Here is a 20,810-nt window from a genome sequence, read left to right as displayed (position 1 = left end):
TTTCTGGAGCAGGCTGGGGGACTGCACGCTGCTCCCACGATTGCTAGCAGCAGCTGGGAGCACACCCCCCTCACTTCAATGCTGCAAATGTAGGCAGGACTATTATTTCTTGCAGTGTGCTGTGGGGAAGCACGGTGTGAATATGCTTTTTTCTGATTTGGGTTGCAGATGGATCCTACACCAGTTTCTCCTGTGGGGCCAAGAGAAGTGATAACCACAGCCACTAGCAGACCTGGACAAACACTCTCAAATATAGCTGGGATTTGAAAGATGGAGCATGGTGAGTCAAAAGACCACCTGCTTGCTCACGTGTGGTTTTTTTTTTAAGTTAAGCTCACACACACACCCTCCACTTAGGATTTCAGCACACAAGGGGACACCAGCATCAACAGCTATACTGTCTGTCTTATACAGTGCGCAAATGCCTGGGAAACCCTGGGGAAGACATTGCTCCAAGGTTAAGTACCTCACCCCTCATCCCCAGCCCTGCAGGGCATGCAGCCAGCCAATGTTCCAGAGATACTGTCCACCCTCCCCTTGCTGTTATGCAGGCAGGACATACCTCCCCCCTCAGGACCCCAGCAGCACCAGGCTGACTTAACAGATACAAGAGATGCCCTGCAACTCCAAGCATGCAGATATTTGCTCTTGTCCAACAACTGTCATTTTTAACATCAGCTCACAGCTTAAAACCTTGCACTGGATTTCAGTGTAAAGCTGCCTCTGCATTCCCACCACTTGCTTGGCATTACATTGTCTTATACTGAGCCTGCTCTTGTAACTGGTCTCATTTAAGAGCTGACACTGGAGGAAGGCCCTGCCTGGTCCCAGCAGCAGACTCCATGCCACACTCCAGGATCCAATACCTTATTTCCTTGGGCAAAAGTCCAATTGTAGATATCATAAGACCAGTTTGAAAACAACAGGGCATACAAGCTCTGTAGATGGTATGGCACATGCAGCCCTGCTGTCACACCTCACTGCTTGTCCTCTTAGCTACAGCCTTGCTCTCCCAGCTCCACTGCTTCCCATCCCATTTTTGATGGGATTTTGCCACATACCCTGCTCTCAGCCAGTACAAGTTTCGGGAGTTTGCATCCGGGTAAAACTTTACCCTTTGTGGCTTCACATAGAGTTTTGCTTCACGCCAATATTCAAGAGCCAGTCCCAGCACTAGCACCTTGTCACCAGTACGTGCCTGTTCCTGCTCTCCCAGCTCGGACAAAGGAGCAGTGTGCTCACGTCTATGCTAGAAACCCATCGTGTTTCGCTGATTTGGCAAGTTATCACCCAGCAGCCGAACTGCCACAGCACCCAGCACACACAGTCTTAGCCCATCCCAAACACCACATGAAAGAGGTCTAGGCTAACCTGTTGCACATATCTGTTATGGCTTCTGCACCCCGGACAACAGAAGCACATCCAGGGACATAGGTCACCTCAGGAAATGGAAGATGTCCTTGTTAAAGGACGGTAACTCTTCTCCCAGGCATCTGAACCATGGGGCTGGGTGGGACACCCTGCACTACTCAGCTGTGCTGCAAGTGCTCAGATTTTCACAGCTACACAACTGAGGTGCTCACCACGCTGCACAAATAACCCGACTGGCCTGATTCCACCTGTGGTTTCCTACTGACACCCAGCATCTGCATATCATATTTCCAAGCAGTCACTTCATATGCTTCCATTTGAATAGCATTTAACTCCTTAAGAGCACTGGATCACCAGCTATGAAGCCAAAGATCCCCAGATACAGCGGAACAGATACCAGCACAGGCAATAGCAGCAGCTCGAGCTCCCCTGTACAGCCCCCTCTAAAGCCTTTCCCCCTCTGGAGGCGATTCCTTTGGGAATCCAGTTAATTTCGCCTCACCTCTGCAGAGCAAGACGATGAGAAATTCTGACCACAGGATTTTGTGCTGCAGGCGGTTGCTTTCTCTACCACAGCCTAAAATATTCAAAGTCATTTCACATTGGCTCAAAACAGACAGTTCTAGTGACTTTTTTCTAAACTTACTGATCTTACACACATGAATGTGAGACTATGATAGCCTGAGAGTAAAGCAGCTGCTTGAAGGTACTGTAAGTAAACAGTAACATGACGCAACTTAACAACTTGCTTTTTGAATTTTCACCCCTTGCTTTAACTTGAAGTTTAAATGCAACTTCAAGGCTTGGCTTGGGCGCAGATGGTCCATAACATCCACCAATAATATCCTCCTCCATATTATAACTAGAGGTTCAGTCTATGAACCACCAGAAGGACAGAAAATCAAACAAGAAATTCAAGGTCTACCTTCAAGCATATAATCTGATGAATGCGCTAAAAGTCTGCAGCCTGGTGACTTGGGTAGGGCATCTAGCTGAACCTCAGTTTAGTGCTCATGATGGAGCTCGCCACTGGTTAACAAGGTACCACACACCAGGAGCACCACTGTCGGCAGGCTACATGTCCCAGTCCTGCTTTTCTTAATCAGAGTCTGTGTCAGCTCTACCATGCTGACAGTAAATGAAATCACCCTGCCCAGTTCAGTGTGCTCTGTCAAGCCATTCCCCTGCTTACCAATCATGGGCATCCCTAGGTTTTGGTATGGGCACTCCAGGCTGCCTCCTTGCGTCCTTCCAAAGATAGCAGAATAAATGGCTATCACCATGCTCTTCTTACAGCTTAGCCTCAGCTTGTCATCTTCACAGGCTACTTTACTCTTGTATTCATCTGGAAGGAAACAAACACTTAATTACTCAGCTGATCCAGAGGCAGGCACTCAGCATGAAAGGAGCCCTCCTCACCTCACCATGGTGTGAGCTTGTCAGAGGCAGCAGCCAGCCTGGGCACGCACCCAGAGATACACATCAGCTGCCAGCACGATCCCAGCCTTACAACTGCATTTGCTAGAATAGCACTGATCATTTGCATTGTGCATTCTCTCTCTGGCACTATCAGTACATTTAACGAACGTGTTTTAACCAAGCACATGTCAGTTCCAGTAAATAGCCAATAATTTCATTTTGCAGACAAATAAGTGAGGCATGGCCATTGAGGGACTTCAACACAGCAATATCAGCAGCCTGTGTCAGGGTAAGGTAAAAGCCTATCTTTAGGCACTTTTCTCACCCAACGATCAGCCTTTTATGTACCAAGCATTTTTCCTACGTCACAGCAGCCCAAATGCAAACACAATTATGCTCAATAGCTTTTTTTTTTTCACAGCAGGTGTCCCTTGGCAGATTCAATAGGAACTATACAAAATTTGTTAATGATGGAAGCTGCTCTTGCATGTTGCAAATTCAGATACGCAAAGCTGCTCCGCAAATCCTTCTTAAAATGGTCCATCCGACAAAGCAAAATATACTCTTGCTTTTGTAAGGCTGGTGCACACAGCACAATCACTCAGTTTACATCCATCAAGGAGACTGGGCAATTGTTTCATCAGACATCACATGTCATTCCCTTCTCTTTGCTATTATTATTTGTATTATGGGAACCTCTAGAGGTCCCAACCTAGAACAGGCCCTTCCCATGTGTCTGCCAACACACCACAGAAGACAAACATTTTTAAGAGCTGAGTCTTTACAGCTAGACATCTACAAGTGTGAAAGAAAGACTAAGAAAACTTCAGTGGCATGTCTACAGACCCCACAGGCAACCCAGGGCACAGCCAGGAATATAACAACCTCAAACCCCTCAGCCTCAGTAGAGTGACATTCCACTTGATTCTGTTATTTACTATTAGAAATGTAGTTACAACAGCATTGACATTGCTTAGTGAGAAGGGTCCTTGACCCATGGTAACCTCCAAAGCATGATCAGTCATTTCATCTGAAATGCTTCTAGTTGTACCAGGTCAAAATTGTACCACAGAGCACGCTAATAACCAAAAAGCGTAGACAATCATCAGCCAGTGCCTGGAGCTGCCCCTGGCCCTGTATCATTAACTAGCATAGACATGACTTTTGTCTCTCCTTGTCACTGGTCCTCTATGCCTACTACCACACACAAAAACACACCTATACGTGTGTGTGTGTATACACAAATATGTATATAAGAACTTAGGCAAAGTCCATATGCATCAAACCACTCAGTAACTGAGAACACTAGCTAATAATTACTTTATTGTTTAATACTTCAGTCTTTACAACATGACAGCTAACATTTAATGTGACATTTTTTCATTGTATTGTAACTATAGGTTTAAGAATAATTTTTCCTTATTGGAGATGGAGTAATTTTCCACCAAAACTGAATCATAGAAGAATTTAGGTTGGAAGATGCCTCAGGAGGTCATCTGGTTTAACCTGTTCTCAAAGTAGGTCTAATTTCTACATTAGATGAGATTTTTTCAGAAGAAACTGCATGGAGAAAACACATACTATACCAAGACAAGCATATCCTGATTTAAAAGAAACATCTGAGAACAAATGACTTCTCATGCTCAGCTTGTAAATTCCTACTCAAAGCCAAAAAATAGCCCCCTTAAAAATAGCCTATTACCTAGTGATCAGAGCATCCACCTGGAATGTGAAAACCCTGATCCAAACCCTCATAGTCTGGGTGAGAATCTTAAGCCCAGACGCTATTCCAGTATGTAATCTTCCTTCTCACTCTGCAGCCTTTTTCCAAAAATCTCTGTGAAATCCTAGTTTTTATCCCAATGCAGGGAAACATTTAAACCTCTAAAATATTTATTGAATGGGAAAACACTTTCTCATCTATCCCTGTAGATGAAGACAGAATTAAGACCTAACTCATTCATGGGAGAATCTGTGTGAAGAACACACAACCTTCAATAATACCTGTAGATATAAACCCACAACCAGTGGAGTGCGTAAAACAGTGACAGGAATCAGGAACAGATCTCTTTTCAACATCCAATTATGTAGGGAAAGAGGAACCTCATACAGCTGTGAAGAATCAATCACCATTTTATTTATGGACGTATTTCATCCACTATCACCATGAAAGCACCTGAATAATACATTGAAGGTACTAAGGGTTATTGTCTTCACCTATAATTGTCTCCCATGGGATTTTTGGTTCTCCTGTGAGGGAAATGGGATCAAAGATTTAATCTGGTTATACAGTGTAAAACTTAACAGAGTATAATAGAACTTTATAGACTTGATAGACCTTTTTTTTTCCCTTAGGGAAAAAAACCCCATGGATTCAAGCTAAAAGCACAAAGGCACAAAACTCTGCAATAGAACAAGCTATACATAGTTAACGTTAAACCAATATTATGGAAAAGAAGAGTACTTGTGACTGGCTGAAGTGGTTGAAATACGAAATAGTTGATTAACTTTAGAAAAAGATCAATTTTGAAACCTCTAATGAGCGAGTGCCAGGGTCCTCTGTGAAGGTCTTATTTCTTACAAGGCACTAACTCAATTTCCTCTTCTAATTTGGTTATTATTAGCTACATCTCCCAATTAACAAGTATAAGTGATTGCTTAATCACATGTCCTGTGGACCCATTTAAGGTCCTTAGAATATTTATTAAATTCTGCCAACCATTCAAAGTCAGGGCTAGTCATTTGGCAACTGGGATTTAAACACAGCAAGTGTGGCATTTAGCCCAGAAGACACTGGGATGCACAGACATTCACATCTTCACTGCACATCAGTCCACCAGTCACAAGACAGTCAGCAACAAACCTCTGCCTCTCACATCCACAGTTCTTACCCTTGTTGGGAAGTTGTGTTCAGGGCTTATAGGGGAAGCTGCCTGATGGATGGCTCAAGACATTAGACCAAGGAGGTGAATCTGAGCACACACTCCTTGGGAACCAGCACAGTTTATGGGCGATATGCTCGTGGCACACTGCAGTGTTGAGTAAGAGGGCTGTACCACCTGAAACAGATGGACCTCACCATCACTAAATTCTGCTTTAGGAAACAACTATTGGAGCCGCCAGTTCCCAAGGATCTGGCCGAGTCCAAACTGGTTAGGGCTGCAGTCCCCTGGGCTGGCACACATAGAAGACACTGCTTTCTTAGGAGGAATTAAAAAAGAAGAGAAAAGAAAGCATGAAATATGCAGCAGTATTTCAGACTCCCAAAAGGTTCCCTTAAGCTTGATCACTGGAGAACAGATACTCTCAGTGTTTCTGGGCAACCTGATAGAAATCTGGATAAACAAGCAGATAGAAAGTGATGTTACAGAGGAGACAAGTCCCTGGAAGTATTTTCTGCTTTGTAGCATTGCCACCTCTGTCTTAGCCAGGATGAACCACAGCCAGGCACTGATGGCTCCCAGGCATCGGATGACGGTAAGGACTGTGGCTGATATAAAAAAAAAATACAGAGCTAAGTATCATCCATATATTTACTGGTACTTCAACCCATAATAGCCTTATATAAATATTGAAATGAACTGAGGCAGCACAAGTGACATAGAGCTGGGGCTGGGAACGAATCTACATTTTCTCTCTCACTCTCCCAAGAACTGGCCTCCTACAGATCAGTCACAATCTGGTCCTAAGCCTGCTATAACTGTTATAGTCTGGATATAATTCAGTCCAAATGCAAACATTTGTATTAGTGGGTTTCATGTTTCACCCTGAAAAATTAAACATGCTTAAATGGCCTAGGAAAGGTGGCAGTGATATTCAGCAAATGGCTTACTCAACTCTAATCCCCCATGCAGTCATTTGTAGGGCAACAGAGATTTACCATGATTAAGATATTTGCTAAGGATAATATCCCTTTTATTACTGACTGTTTTCAGAGACACTGGCTTAAATATAACTCAGTAGAGAGAAACCAAGGAGGGAACAGCTGCAGGCTTTTCTAGACACATTTTTAAAGGTCATTAAATGACATGATTACAACATAGCTAGAACAATTAAAGGAAAACAATTATAAATGTTTCTAATGGAAAAATTGGCTCTCTTAAACAGTCAAGTGAACAAGACGACCCTTTGTAATTAAGGATGTGTGCAGGAATACTAAAGTATTGACCTGTAGTAAACACATTTACCCAGTGTCTTTTTTCACTATGGTCCATAACAATTTTTTGACTGATCATGATTAGGAAGCTCAAAACTAAATGTCAGTTGGCTCAATCTCTGCAAGACCTCAGAGAGAAAGCTTATAAAAAGATTTTGGGTCTAACAAAGTGATGGAATGCATTAATGCCAGAGGTCTACCTTGCCTAAAATTGTGTTTTTCAACAGAACTTGTGGAAAAAATTATGAATTTTTGCTAATTAAAATATGTGTGCTTCACACAATCAGAGCATAACAGTTGACCCTATTTCCTAGATCAAAGAGCTGGAAACACATGTAGAGAGAAATGTGTCTTCCTCACAAAATCCTAAAGGATTTAAATCTTAGAATGAAGGATCTGAGCAAAGAGATTTTGTAGGAGATAGGTTTGCCCACTTTCTTATCAGGTCAGGATTGTTTCCCATAGAAGTCTATCTCACTAGTTTGTAACTGTTAAATTAGTGAGAATGCACCCAAGATGCCACTTCAGAATTAAACTGCACTCCATGTTAGCCAATAGCTTCTCTTTAGCCCAGTTTTTACCTTGCTCACCTTCATCCCAGCTTTGCTAGCTGTTCCACTGCATACCACCCAAAACAAAGAAAATTTCTTGCCTTGAAATTTGTAACTCTTCATTATATCCAGCCATTCCACCAACACCTATTTTCCTTTAAACGATGTATGAATGTGTTGAAGTATTGGGTAGTGGTTAGTGGTCACCTGTGAAGAAGGGTGAAGGGACAGCTCCCTTTCTCACTTAGCCACTCTGAACTGTGTTAATGGCAGGTACAGCTCCGACGGTCCATGTCACTCTTCCCGCCTGCATCTCTTACTGTACCTATCAGATGCAGCCTGGTTGCAATGCTGAACAGCTGAGATGCACAGTGAGCCAGGCAGCACACGTGGGATACGCGACATTTTAGTCACAAGTTAAAATTCAACAAACTTTTATGGACACTGGAAGTCATCACCAAATAATAAATATGGTGACCTCACAGTCTCACATGCGGTGAGATTTTTCTCATTTCAGCAGATGTCTAGGCAGAATATTTACATTGCAAAAGTCACCACATAACAATCTTTTGTGTCAGCCTAAAGAGAAAAGCCAAAATAAGGGTTAACCATGGAAATATGAACTCTTTACTATGGATGTAGCCACTCTAGATCATAATTCACAGAGTCACAAAGGACAGAAGGGACCTCTGGAGACTGTCTAGGCCAATCTCCGTGTTCATACCAGGGTCAACTAGAGCAGCAGGTTGCTGAGGGCCATGCCGATACAAGTTTTTAACACCTCTAAGGACTGAGACTCCACAACTTGCTTGGGCAATCTGTTTCAGTGATCCAGTTAATCGCGTGAGAGATGAGTAAGTGAGTACCTGTTACTACCTCTTCTGGGGGAACCACGAAGGTGAGTCTTCAAGACAAGAAACCTATTAAACACTAGGACAGATACCTCTAAGCAGCATCCTAGAGCAAGAGTGCCTGTGCAACAGGACTGCCCATAAAAAGCTCATCTTGGAGATACCCATCCAGTACCCTTCCTTGTAACTTGTGACTCTTGATTTTATATATTTTTATTTCCCCCCATAATCAGCTAATTCCCAGGACCTTCTGTAAGATATAGGGAATTTTTTTGAGTGCATGTAAATTTAAGCCCATCCTCCCAAAATTAAAATAGAAAAGTACATCTCAAAGCAGAGAGAGCAAAGGTGCCTTGGACAGCTTTCATTGACTCCTACAGTCTTCTGTGAAGAAGGTAATTGTACTAAAAGGATATTTTCCAGTCAGTGCTCCTGTTCAAACCTCTTCCCCATACTCCTATTCCTGTGTTCATACAATTACTTACTTTTCATTTCAAGCAAGTATTTGTTACCTGAATTTTACATCTTCTTTTACACTTTTGAAGATATAAACAGATTCTGGCCTCCAAGTGCCCAAATGCAAAGAGGTCAACATAGATCAGAAATTCCTCACAGTGGCAAATGCCTGCTCTTTAGACCAGTGTACATTGCTATGGCTCCTTGTTTTTTGTTTTCTTCCAATTTCCTTTCACTTATAACATGCACCTCGTATCCTGAGTTCCAGAGCTTCCTCCTCATCCATGTGAACATGCTGCTAATGAGAACTTTCCGTTCATCTCAAGATTTGAATAAATCCATCTCAATCAAGTCAGTATTCCCTTAAGCAGGAATGTGGGGGGGAAACCTTTCCAGGACAGAAAAGGTCTCCAGAGTCCTTCAGTACAGCCTTTCCTCTGACTCCCCCACAAGCACTGAAGCTGTGGGCTACCTGGTCATTCCCTTATTTCAACAGACAGGATCTAAAAAGGATTGCGGCTTTTAATTTGCAGCATAAAAAAGTGAGACTGTCACAATTTCATACATTTGCACAGAAGTATCTTTTAACATTATTTCAGTTCAATTCTCCCTTGAGAAATTTTTTGTGAAGATACTGTAAATTAAATTTTAAAAACTGAAGTTTGCTACCCTTGATGGCATGGAGTGCACTGCAGAAGCTAATCTGAAACTCTGAAACATACAGCTCAGATGACAGTCTAGAGTTACATGAAATAGGCAGTTTGCCAACTTCAGAAGTACCCTGAAAACTCAAGAGCACCAAGTTTTGGAGGTCTGAAACCATTTCGACAAGTAAGAAGATTGTTCTTTGCAAATGACCTTGTCAGATTCCTTTAAAATTACACCTCCGGTGCACCCATCCAATTTGCAATGTTTAAAAGGTTCCTTTCCCCACTGTCACTTTCATTAGTCTGAAATAGCTGCCTTTTTATATTCTGCTGTGCAAAGGCTTGCAGTGCTGCAAATTAACTGCTACATTTCATTTCCAAAATAGAGTTCACACGCACCTAGTTGCACTTTCCTGTTGGACAGAGATATACGGTTATCAAAGGAGAAAAAAGGGAACAATATCAAAATGTAGAATCATAGAATCATTTAGGTTGGAACAGACCTTTAAGATCATCAAGTCCAACCCTTAACCCAGCACTGTCAAGTCCATCACTAAACTATGTCCCTAAGTGCCACAGCTACACATTTTTTAAACACTTCCAGGGATGGTGATCCCACCACCTCCCTGGGCAGCCTGTTTCAATGCTTGACCACCCTTTCAGTGAAGACATTTTTCCTAATATCCAATCTAAACCTCCCCCGGCATAACCTGAGGTCGTTTCCTCTTGTCCTATTGTTTGTTAGCTGGGAGAAGAGACCGACCCCACCTGCCTACAGCCTCCTCTCAGGTAGTTGTAGAGAGCACTAAGGTTCCCCTGAAGCTCTTCCAGATGAAACATGCTAGACTGTGAGATGAGAGCTAAACAAAACACTTGGGAGCCCAGGACAAATTTAATTCTTACCCTGCTTCTTCCACTAATTAATTTAGGCTGATTTTCTGAAGCAGCTGTGATTTACTGGTGTTGTGCTGCCTAAACCTCTGCCTCACCATTTATTAGTCCTCCTTCCAAGGACCTGAGGACCTGCTGACTAAATTTCAGTGAAATTTGTCAGAAACATTGAGATGACCAATCTAGTTAAGTCCCTATACATTTTTTAAGAACTGGTAGCCAATTACAGAAGGGAGCCAATTCAGTGCCAAAGCTGGTTGTAATTGTTTCTCTGTCCCACCAGCCAGCCAGCATGGATGTAATACCTGGCAGTTAGCATGGATAATTCTGGACTAGCTACACCATAGGAGGCAACATAGGAAACACAGTGAAAATCTTTGATACTTCAAAGAAAAGATGGGAGGGATGCACTACAGAAAAAAATCACTTGAATTGGAAAATTACTTGAATTACTTGTATATAAAAAGACTTCATTAGTACCACTGCTCACAGCGCTTTTGTTCTTCTCTTCAAGTGACAGTGTAAATCTGGAGTATTGCTCCTTAAAGTTATTACTAAAATAGCTGAAAGGGATAATTTAGTCCTATATCATTAAAACAGTCTTCTCCAAATGTTAAAATACTGGCAGTAATAATTCTGACACAGGAACATTAAAAGGATACCTGATTGATATTTTTACACATAATCCATGGGGTTGCCTAGAGCATAAAATACAGGAAAGTGAGGCTTACAAGATTCAAAGCTAGTTCGTTACTGACTTAAATAATTAAACACACAGTATTCTCTCAATGGCTTTGCCCAAGAAGAAAAAGTGCAGCTGAGATAAATACAGTTACCAAATCTCCCAAATTCATCACAGTTGCTTTAGAAGTCCCAGTTCCCAAAGTCATTACTAGGTGACAGCCTCCAGTGCCTTTTAAGTAGTCAGAAAAATAAGCATGTAATCGCGAAGAGCTTGATGCAGCATTAGTACAAGGAAAGGCTGAAAATAGCAGGAGATACCTCTTTTAAAAATGCAGGACTCATATTGAAAATCTATTGAAGAAATTCACAGTATGGGAAGGAGTTCATTGCCACACCTCTACCCCAAAGAAGTTTTACTCTTCTTTGCTCTTTGCCAAGAGACAGTTATTTGAGGAGAGCAATTGATCTATATTTTCTGTTTTGAGTAAGTCCATATACAGGACCCCCTGCAGAAGTGCTGTGTAAATTTACCTCCGTGTTCTGTGAGGCCTACATGCATGGTTTAAACTCTGGACTCAATATAACAGATCCAAACTTTCACAGAAGTAAACCTTTGCAGCATCTCAGTTTGGTTCATAAGCATATTGTTTCCGGGACATGCTCTTCTTCTCACAGTTCTCCATCAGTAGGCCAGAAAATTTTAAAAATCTATTGTTCAGAGCTTGCAAACCTCTACCACAGTAGGACCGTGTTGAGATTTAGATTTATGGGTTTCATTTTTAAAAACTTGGTTTCCTTGTGTTCATTCTGGTTAATTGCCCTGAGAACACCCCCTTGCTCTTCTAGGGAGAAGGCTCCCAGATCACTTTGTCTCTGGCAGCAGCCAAAGCCAGTTATGACACCTGAAGCACCATCCACAATGCAGCTGCCACCATCAGCACGGAAAGGTATCACATGTGCCCACAATGCCTAAGGATGGGCTGGATCTCTTGAAGTCCATGAGGGCAAAGGCTCCCGCTTCCTTCTGGCAATGCTCTTGACCCACCCATCCCAGCACAGAGACTGCGGCGTATCCCTTCCTTGTCCTTCACTAAAAAGTCATGGCTTATAAGGGTTTTCTTACCCTTGTTTTTTTTCCTAGGACCCCCCAGAAAATTTAAATGCCAGTGGACAAAGGGGGTCTGTAATCACAGCTCTATGGTTTATACAATTGAGGCAGATTTCAGAAACTGTCTTTTTTAGCAGTTCACATCTGGATGCTAGAGACCTGATCCAGCAAAGGGGATCTTTCCAACTACATCAGTAGAAAGCACCCTGGTCTTTGCTGGCTCCTAATTATTACGTCAATCAGGGCTGACTGATGAGGTTTGAAAGAAAACTGGGAATTACTTATTTATTTTAACTCTCCCAGGTCAGCAGCAGTTTCCTTCTCCATGGGGGCAGGGGCTGACAATAATCTCTGCATTTGCTGACAATGAAATCACACATTCCTCTTAATCCCGCTCCTGACAGTCAAGTGATTAGTGTGCTACAGAGATAGGGCTATTTGACAACATCTGAAAATCTCTGTGCATCAACAGCTTAGAACAATATTAATCGTTAGCATTAAAGCTTCTCTGACCCTGATTGTGTAGGGTGATGGATCTGTCCTCTGTTATTTACAACATTTCTTTATTTATACCTTTTCATCACCACAGCGTTTGCTGCCTGGTTTTATTGCCCTTATAAATTTCCACTCCCTGCACCACCTTAACAGTTTTGAAATAATACAGATAAGCAAGAGCAAGCTGATGAATGCAGGAGGTAAAAGGCTTATTCTGTTGCCTTGGTGGCTGTGCCAGAAGGATGTGCCCATTAAATGGCCCTCACTCCATCGTGCTGCTTTGGAAAGCCTGGCCCACCAAACAGCAATGCAGCAAACAATACAGTGAACTTCTCCTGCCACCAATAAACCTGTCTGATGAAGGAGATTAATGCTTTTCTGAAAGGGTTGATAACTACTGAATTACCAGTCTATCCCAGCACTAAAATCAATCACCAGTGTTAAGGGGTCCAGGAATACATTTAGGTCCTGCTCTGCTCTCATCTGAAATTTCTGCAAACCCTCTGTTCTTTCTCCAGCCCGCTGCTCTTGCTCACAGCATTTTGCAGATTCTGCCTAGGCAGTGAAAGCCTTGAGGGTGCACGATGCAACCAGGCTTTTCATGCCACGTTCACTGAATTTAACAGAAAAGGTGTAATCCTCAGCCCAGCAAAGCCAACAGCAAACCCCACACTAGATTCAATATTGAAGGAATGGACTGTAGGGAAATGAAAAGCAGAACAAGGTGCATTCACTGCAAGCCTCGGTCGTCCTTCCAAAATGTCCTTTTCATCCTTTTCAGCCAATCCAACTGAAACCTGATGAGCAGACCTGACATAAGGCAGCTTCACATTCGCCAGCACCTGGGAACCGCCAACAGAAGATGACTCTTCACAGTTCTTTGACAGCTGGAAAAGCTCTGCCACAAGTAATGGTGTTATGCTGTTTGTATAGGTTTTGGAGTACCACTGGCAAAAATAAAATCACACATCCTCACCAAGAGGTAGATACTCCTAGGACACAGTGTGGCAGCTCCCTCACTGTATGATAGAGTACAAACATGAAGATGACACTTTTATCAGAAGATGATCTAATTGGAATTATTCCTACCCGATTTTAAAAATCAGTTGCTTTCAAATCAAAATTGCCTAAGGCTGTTAAGAAAAATAAAGTTACCTGAGTAAGATTTTGGCAAGGATATCAGGATGGTCATTTCCATATTTGAAAAAAAGCCTTTGACATTTCACAAGCATTGACTGGGCTGCTTAGATTAGAATTAAATCTATGGTGGAGAGAATGACTGCTTGATCTCAAAACGTTGTGTCCAGGTCAATTCTCAGCACAAACGTTTTCCCATGTATCAAAGCTACAGGCTCTGAACTAGAACAAAGTGACCTCCCCCACCCCCTTTCCTCCTACTACTCCCACACAAACTTCTGGCATTTCACCCTTTGCCAACAAATGCAAGTTTCCTTCCCAGATGCATTTCTCAGAGCCTTGACGTGCCTTTCACAAATATGTTTTTGTATTGTTACAGGGGGATTTGAGCTGCAATTGGAGCCCAGGTCACAATCCAGGCTTACTGAAACTTCAAAGGCTTTAGGTTTGTATTTGTGAATAGAAGGTAGAGCAGCAAAGTTTGGATTTACACTTTGTTACGTCACTGGGATGATTAATACAGGGAGGCTTCACACCTGCCAGCCTCCAATTATCACATCCAGCCACTCCACACAGTATTTTATATATGAAATAAAAATAATAATATTAAAAAAAAAACACTGGATGGAGATATCTCTCCCAGAGACCTCGAAGTCATAAGCTAAAGTAGCAACTGCCCAATAGGAAAGAGGGAAAATATCACGACAGCATTACAGGAGGCTGCAGTTTAGGTAACTCAGAGCCAAGAATGGGACTGCGCATCAAGGACAGCGTGGCAGTGGCAGAGACGAGAAAGGTGCTGCGTGGGGGACTCGTGAGGGAAGCCACAGAAGCAGAGTAGGAGCCCTCTCCTATCTCAACAGCACTGCCAGCGAATGGCCACTCAGACAACACATCTCATCCTCTGTAATCCCTTTGCAGAGAAAAGCAAGAGCTTATGTCCCCATTTTCTTCAGGAGCATTGGCACTTTTGAAATCATAAAGCCAAATAAATAACTAAACAACCAAAAAGCCACTGTAAGCAAACAGATGCTGTGCAGGGGCAGATCGATCCCTGTTTGTGCCATAGCCCAGAGCCAAACCAGCCCTGGTAAAATCAGCTGCAATGGTATTGCTGGAGTGCAAAGAAGAGAAATTATTTCTTCAACATGACTTGGGCAGCCCCACAGATCCTGTTCCCAGCCAGGATTAGACCACGCAGCCCCTCTGGAAAGTCTGGCACACAGAGCAAATATTTCCTAGCTTACAATAACACACGATCTTACACGGTTCTCTGTCTCTGACGTGAAGGGGATGAACAAACACTAAATTGTTTGAATAACAGTGGTGAATCTAGATTTCAGTTAGAGGAAATTCATGTTAGACCAATTAAATAGTATGTCAGTTCTCTCTAATTATGCGTTTCTGCAGCCTACCCGGTAATTATACTTAATGGGCCTAAATCAAATCAGCATGTTACCTGAGAAATAATTGGATTTGTGGGCAATTTTTTAATGATCCTGAAAGGTAACCTGGAGACTGAAGTCCTCTGTGTGTTCAGGGCTTGATCCTAGGCTTCAGTGTGCTTTGGGTGTGGATCTCAGGCTACATTGGCCCTGATAATAAATTAAATGTGCCAGTTCTCTGGCACTGAGGTCAGCTGGCATGGGACAACCCACTCTGGTCCACTTCTTTATCCTCTAAAACAGAGTGTCCATACCCAGACTTTGCACTGGAAACCACCCCTGGCCAGTGCTGGATGCCAGACTACACCTTCACTAGCAGTGAGTAACTTCAGGTTTCACTGCTATGGCAACATGTGCCAACCTTGACCTGCAGGGACCTTCTGGGGACTCTGTTGCGGCTGCCAATAGCAGGATGATTGCAGAGGCACCTCCAAGTTTAGAAGCACCAGTCATAGCTGTGCTCTGCTGAGACCTGTACTGCGCTTTCAAACATCTTTTCAAAGGCTGGTGCGTATTACAATCTAAGGCTCACATGCTATGGGAAAATACAATAAAAGCTAAGCCTCTCTACGCTTTGATGAACCTTGACCCTCAAATCACATAGCAGCAACAAATAAGTCTCACTTTCCACAAACTGAGACAGAACAGAACATTTTATTGATTATTTCTGACCTCCTTAAATACCCTATACCTTAAAATTAAAAGTGCACACACACATAGTGTATTTATTTATTTACAAGCACAGAGAATACCCAGAACTGCCAAACACCTGACATTTAAAAGCAGTCCCATGCACATATCTGAGTACATGCAAGCTGAATGTCCATTAGACCCCAGATCCACCCATTGGATCAGAGGGAACCACGATTAGCACACAACTTCCCCAAAAACACACAAGCCATTGAATTTCTCATGGCTTCTAGTTAAGTGCGCACTTCTCTGAACTATTTCTTTGAATTTCTAGAGGAGGTGAACCACAACACCTTTGCGTGAGTCTTCCCTGCTTCCAGCAAGAGCAGTCTCAGAGTGATTAGTGCAGTAGAGATCCCCACCATTGCCCTGCTCCCTGAAGCCCCACCATTTGAAAAATCTGGGGCTTTGAGTTTCAGCATGATTTACTGTCCTCCATCTCCTTGAAATTCTGCCCATGAGAGACCAAAATAGCGCCTTGCCTTGTGAGTGAACCCCATACAGCCAGCAAGCATCGAAACCACTAGATTTCAAACACAACATAATGTCAGAGAGGCATAACTGCACTGACAGTGGCTGGAGGGGATGACTGCACCATCTAGTTTTTCTTCAGCAAAGGTACAAGCAAATGCCACTAACTTCAGTTTTGCTTTCTTTCAAGGAAGTCTCTTTTTAGATAACTGCCTCTATTCAGGGGCCTTTTGAGGCTCCAACATGACTCGGAGTGGGAAGGCTTGGGCATCCTTATTTTATGTTAAAGATGTCCTGTCCAAAGTGCCTCTCATACCTGTATACAGGTCAATATACCACTCACATTCGTTCTACCTAGGTAGGCACTTAACCAAGGTATCTGCTTCAGTGTCATGGTCACATTAGGCTTCCTCAACAAGTAAAGGAAAGAAATGTGTCTCTGGAGGATAGCTTCTTATTAAAGTACTTCTGTCATGTCTACTTTTAAGAATGACAGATTCAGGAACAGAACCCCAAAAATTGCATTTGTCCTTTGATAAAAGTTATGGATCAAACCATGTGCCAGGCAGTGAGCTCTCAACAAGGACTCTCCAGAGCTCTTCAGTTACAGTTATGTGGGCTCAGACTTTCTGGAGCTGGTCAACACTTCATAGGACCACAGCTTTTGAGATCAGCTCTTAAACATGTATTCATTTACAGCTCATAAACAAGAGTAAATACTCAGTAACCCAAAAAGTCCACCAAAATTTCTCATGGTCCTGTATTTTGCATTCTATGGATCCATCTTTCTTAAGTCATTAACCTTCTCCCTCCAGAAAGGTGGAAAGGCTTATCGAACTCACACAAGCACTAGATCCTGTTAGCAAGACTCAAAATTAACATTTTGAATGATCAAGGAAAGGCTGACTGTGCCTTGGTATCTCTGTGCAAAGCTAATCCTCACATATTTCAAACCTTGTCATTAATCCAGTGGGTTCTGATTAAAAGTTTGCCCAGTGACTAAGAAACAATAATTTGTGTCAGGTTACCCTGTTTCACCCTGCAAAATTGGAGCTGCCTGAAAAATGTCTTGGGGAAATGTTTTCAAGCAGCTTCCCCCGCTCTCTTTCAGGAAAATCACCTACACAGCACACACTTAAACTCCTTCTTTTCTAGCATATTTGTAATTAGCAAAGAATGCCAAGCCATAAATATTTATGCACAGATGGGATCCTGAAGCACCTTCAGAAGTTCAGCACAGGCCTCAATAGTTTTTTCAACTGAGCTTTGATACAAAACCTGCAGGTTCAGAAGGACTTGTCAGAACACCCTGCTGATCACCCCTCTCGGAGAGATGCATTTCTCACCCAACAAGGGATGTTACAATCACTCCCGAAAACCCCACAACAAATGCAGGTGCTTCATTACCTACTTTTCATTTGAATTCCTCACAGATCTTGCCAGATCACTTCATTAGCACAGGTCTCTGCGTGCAGGGGCAAAAAGTCTTCTTCTGTGCTGCTGACAGAGTGAATATTTCTTCTTTTGTTTCAAATCTTTGCTGAAATCATATATGTTTTTCTTCCCTGTACAAGTATTTTTTGTATTATTTATTCCAAAAAAAATTTGCTGGTGTGATGCTGGAACCATGTTAGTTATATCATCTAAAAATCTTGGGATTAGGCTGGTCTAAAATGACATCTCCAGACTATTCATTCAAATAGAGTCAGGTCCTGCTCTCCAGCTAAAATCAGCTGGCATACTTTGGCCACCATCAAACCTTAGCCATCTCCAAACTAATGTGTCTGCTTCCAAAGCAGTGATGGAGAACAGTGCCCAGGCTGTGCTAACTCCCCCAGGAACTGGCCAAGAGGGTGTTGGTTGTCTTGGACCAAAGCTGCACCAGGCTAACTCCTCCACAGCATGCATGATTGCACTCCCAGTATCCAGGCGCCAGCTCCATTTAATTTAAACACAGCTAATGAGATCACACAAAACACAGGTTAACATTTCCCAGGCTGATCTGGGAGCAATTAAAAGCTGGCTTATGGCATGGTGTGGGCAAGTGAGCTCCCCGTTGCACTACCATCTTCAGTGCCTGCCTTAGTAGCTGGGTCTGAAGTCTGCCCATGCAGAATGCTACCGCTCCTTAAGGGGCAGGCGGAGAGGGGGCAAGTCCCACTAGCCCACCGGGACAGAAGCACGGCTACAGATGGGAGCGGGAGCAGCCCACCCACTGCCAACAGCGTGAGCTCAAGCATTGGCAAAGGCTTTTGCTGGCACCTGCAAAAACAATCTGCAACTCGGGCTGCCGGCAAGGAGGTAGGAGCCAGAGCAGCAGCATCCCAGCAAGCAAGGGGAGGAGGGGAAATGCTCTGCACCCAGGGGTTATGTTACACCAAAAATAAAGGTAGAAGGGAACAAAAAGTCTTAAGAGGCCTCTCTGGCAAGTATTAAGTATGAAATGCTTTGGTCTCGCCAGAGCAAACAGATTCAATAGTGAGATACTTACTTGGCCTGCACTTGTACCACACGATGAGGTACTTGCCGGTTCCAGGACATGGATCTGCACCAAACAGCCGGCTATTGACAAGAAACTGGCAGCTCCGCCTGTCCTGGCACTCGTCCAGCATCTTCTGCAGCCGGGGATGCACACAAGAAACAGAGAAACAAAAGTACTTCAGTATCTCCACCAAAGGAACCATCAAATGGAGACCAGCAAGGCCATCCTTGCCTCCTCAACCAGCCCCGGCACAAGGCGGGCAATGGTGCTCAGCACAGGGTACCACAGGAGCCCTGGCCTAGGAGAGGACTAAACCTTGCACTGTTTTGAGGAGCATGCTTTCTTTCCCTTTCACGCATGCAAAAGGAGAGATTTGCACTGGGAAAGTCACAGATAATTTTGAACCATTTGCTTGCAATTTAATCTCAGTATGAGGCAGTACTGTCCCAGAAAAAGCAGCTTTAAGGACATGGATCAGCCTCGACAATAAAAAGCAGAGACCCAAACACTGCCATCAATGTTCTGCTTTAGATTTCTCTGGAGATGGACAATTTCAGCCACAGCTTTCAAGAGAGCTCTTGTCTTGGTCATATAAAAGTTTTGGCAATTACTGGTATTCCAGTAATTAGTAGCTGTGGTGGGAACACAGTTATACAGCCAACTTAAGTTTTTAATAGGGCTTACCCCTCTTCCCCCTTGACGATTGCGTTCCTTTCAGCTAAACTCAGCGAGGACCTGCAAGTTGGAGGGTCCCTCCCACCACTGGCATTTTGGGTTCTATCCCCTTTTCTGCTCTGCTTTTCCTCTGGCACTCACTCCCCACTTCCCCATTCATAACACTCATAAAAACTCCATCTCAGAATCCACAGGGGCAAGACATTCTGTCTCCTGCTAGAAAACAGCTTCATTAAGGAAGATTAATGATTTCTTTTAACCCTATGATCCTCTAAAGCAGTAGTTGGGGGAGAGAAAATTATTAAGTGGGGCAGTAATTAAGTTTTAAATTCAGCTGGATGGCTTAGGTGGTATTTATGTACTCCTGTAGAGCCCCTAAAGCACTAAAATTACCATAATGTTTGCCTGACACACATGAACCTGTCAGAGCATTTTGAGACCACAGAGCGAGGTAATCCACCAGCCTCGTTAAGTCCCTGCAATACAGAGCGGTGAATTACAGTCTCAAAACAATTAATTTTCATTTGCAAGGAGGTGATAGAAAAAAAAAAAAATCCTTTCTCAGAAATTCTCCTAGACTCCCCAGGTCTCTTGTCTTCTCCCTGTTCCCGTTTCTTACACCCATCTCGATGTTTGGACTTTCTCACAATCTTACCCCTGTTCCATTAACATAAAGGTTGTTCCTTCCCTACCCTGCACCACCCAAACCAATTTTCTCTCCGCCTCAGTGACTACTTTCTATTTTTGAGTTCTCCCTGAACATAATACATATATAATCTTCAGTATTATAACTCTGAATGTCTCCCTCCAAACAACAGGAACAACAGCTGTTCCAGTTTCAAGTGCAATTTGAAACTGCCTCATTTGCAGTTGCGCATAACTTCCTAAAGCTTTCACCTTTTGGGCTGACACATGCAATAATTTGTGCCTGCCTCAAGTCTGACCTTTATTTTAAAGTTCAAACCAAGACAATTCGGGCCTCTTCTAGCGAGCAGAGAACATATGCTGCTGTTTTCCACTTACAAAGTAATAAAATGCAGGCATTTCATTTCAAAATACAGGGCTTAGGATGGAAAGGCTGAAAGGTGAACACTGAAGGAGGTGGCTGGGAGCATTAGCCCTAACTTGACCACCACATTAAAATGCATAGGAACAGCATATTCTTTCCTTTAGGCCCATAAGGGTTGACTGCTCACTCAGCATGTGAAATTTAATTTAATGCAAAATCCAATGAGTTGCAAAGGAATTTAAGCGATGCCTCAATGCAGATACCTCTTTTGA

General features: G+C 43.0%; 1 protein-coding gene across 3 annotated transcripts in view; it reads right to left on the bottom strand.

Moving 5' to 3' along the window:
* EVA1A (eva-1 homolog A, regulator of programmed cell death) overlaps positions 1–20,810 on the bottom strand; it is a 224,410-nt gene that overhangs the window by 120,494 nt on the left and 83,106 nt on the right. For all 3 annotated transcript variants that reach the window (XM_027789182.2, XM_055810990.1, XM_055810991.1), the window contains 2 exons: positions 18,864–18,987; positions 2,564–2,716 (listed from right to left, as the gene is read on the bottom strand). In XM_027789182.2, the coding sequence (XP_027644983.1) occupies positions 2,564–2,716; positions 18,864–18,987 (277 nt within the window). The remainder of the gene's footprint in view (positions 1–2,563; positions 2,717–18,863; positions 18,988–20,810) is intronic.

Source organism: Falco peregrinus, chromosome 7 (genome assembly GCF_023634155.1).
Source record: "Falco peregrinus isolate bFalPer1 chromosome 7, bFalPer1.pri, whole genome shotgun sequence".
NCBI lineage: Eukaryota > Metazoa > Chordata > Aves > Falconiformes > Falconidae > Falco > Falco peregrinus.
The sequence above is the reverse complement of the archived record's forward strand: the minus strand, read 5'-3'. Positions and strand labels throughout refer to the sequence as shown.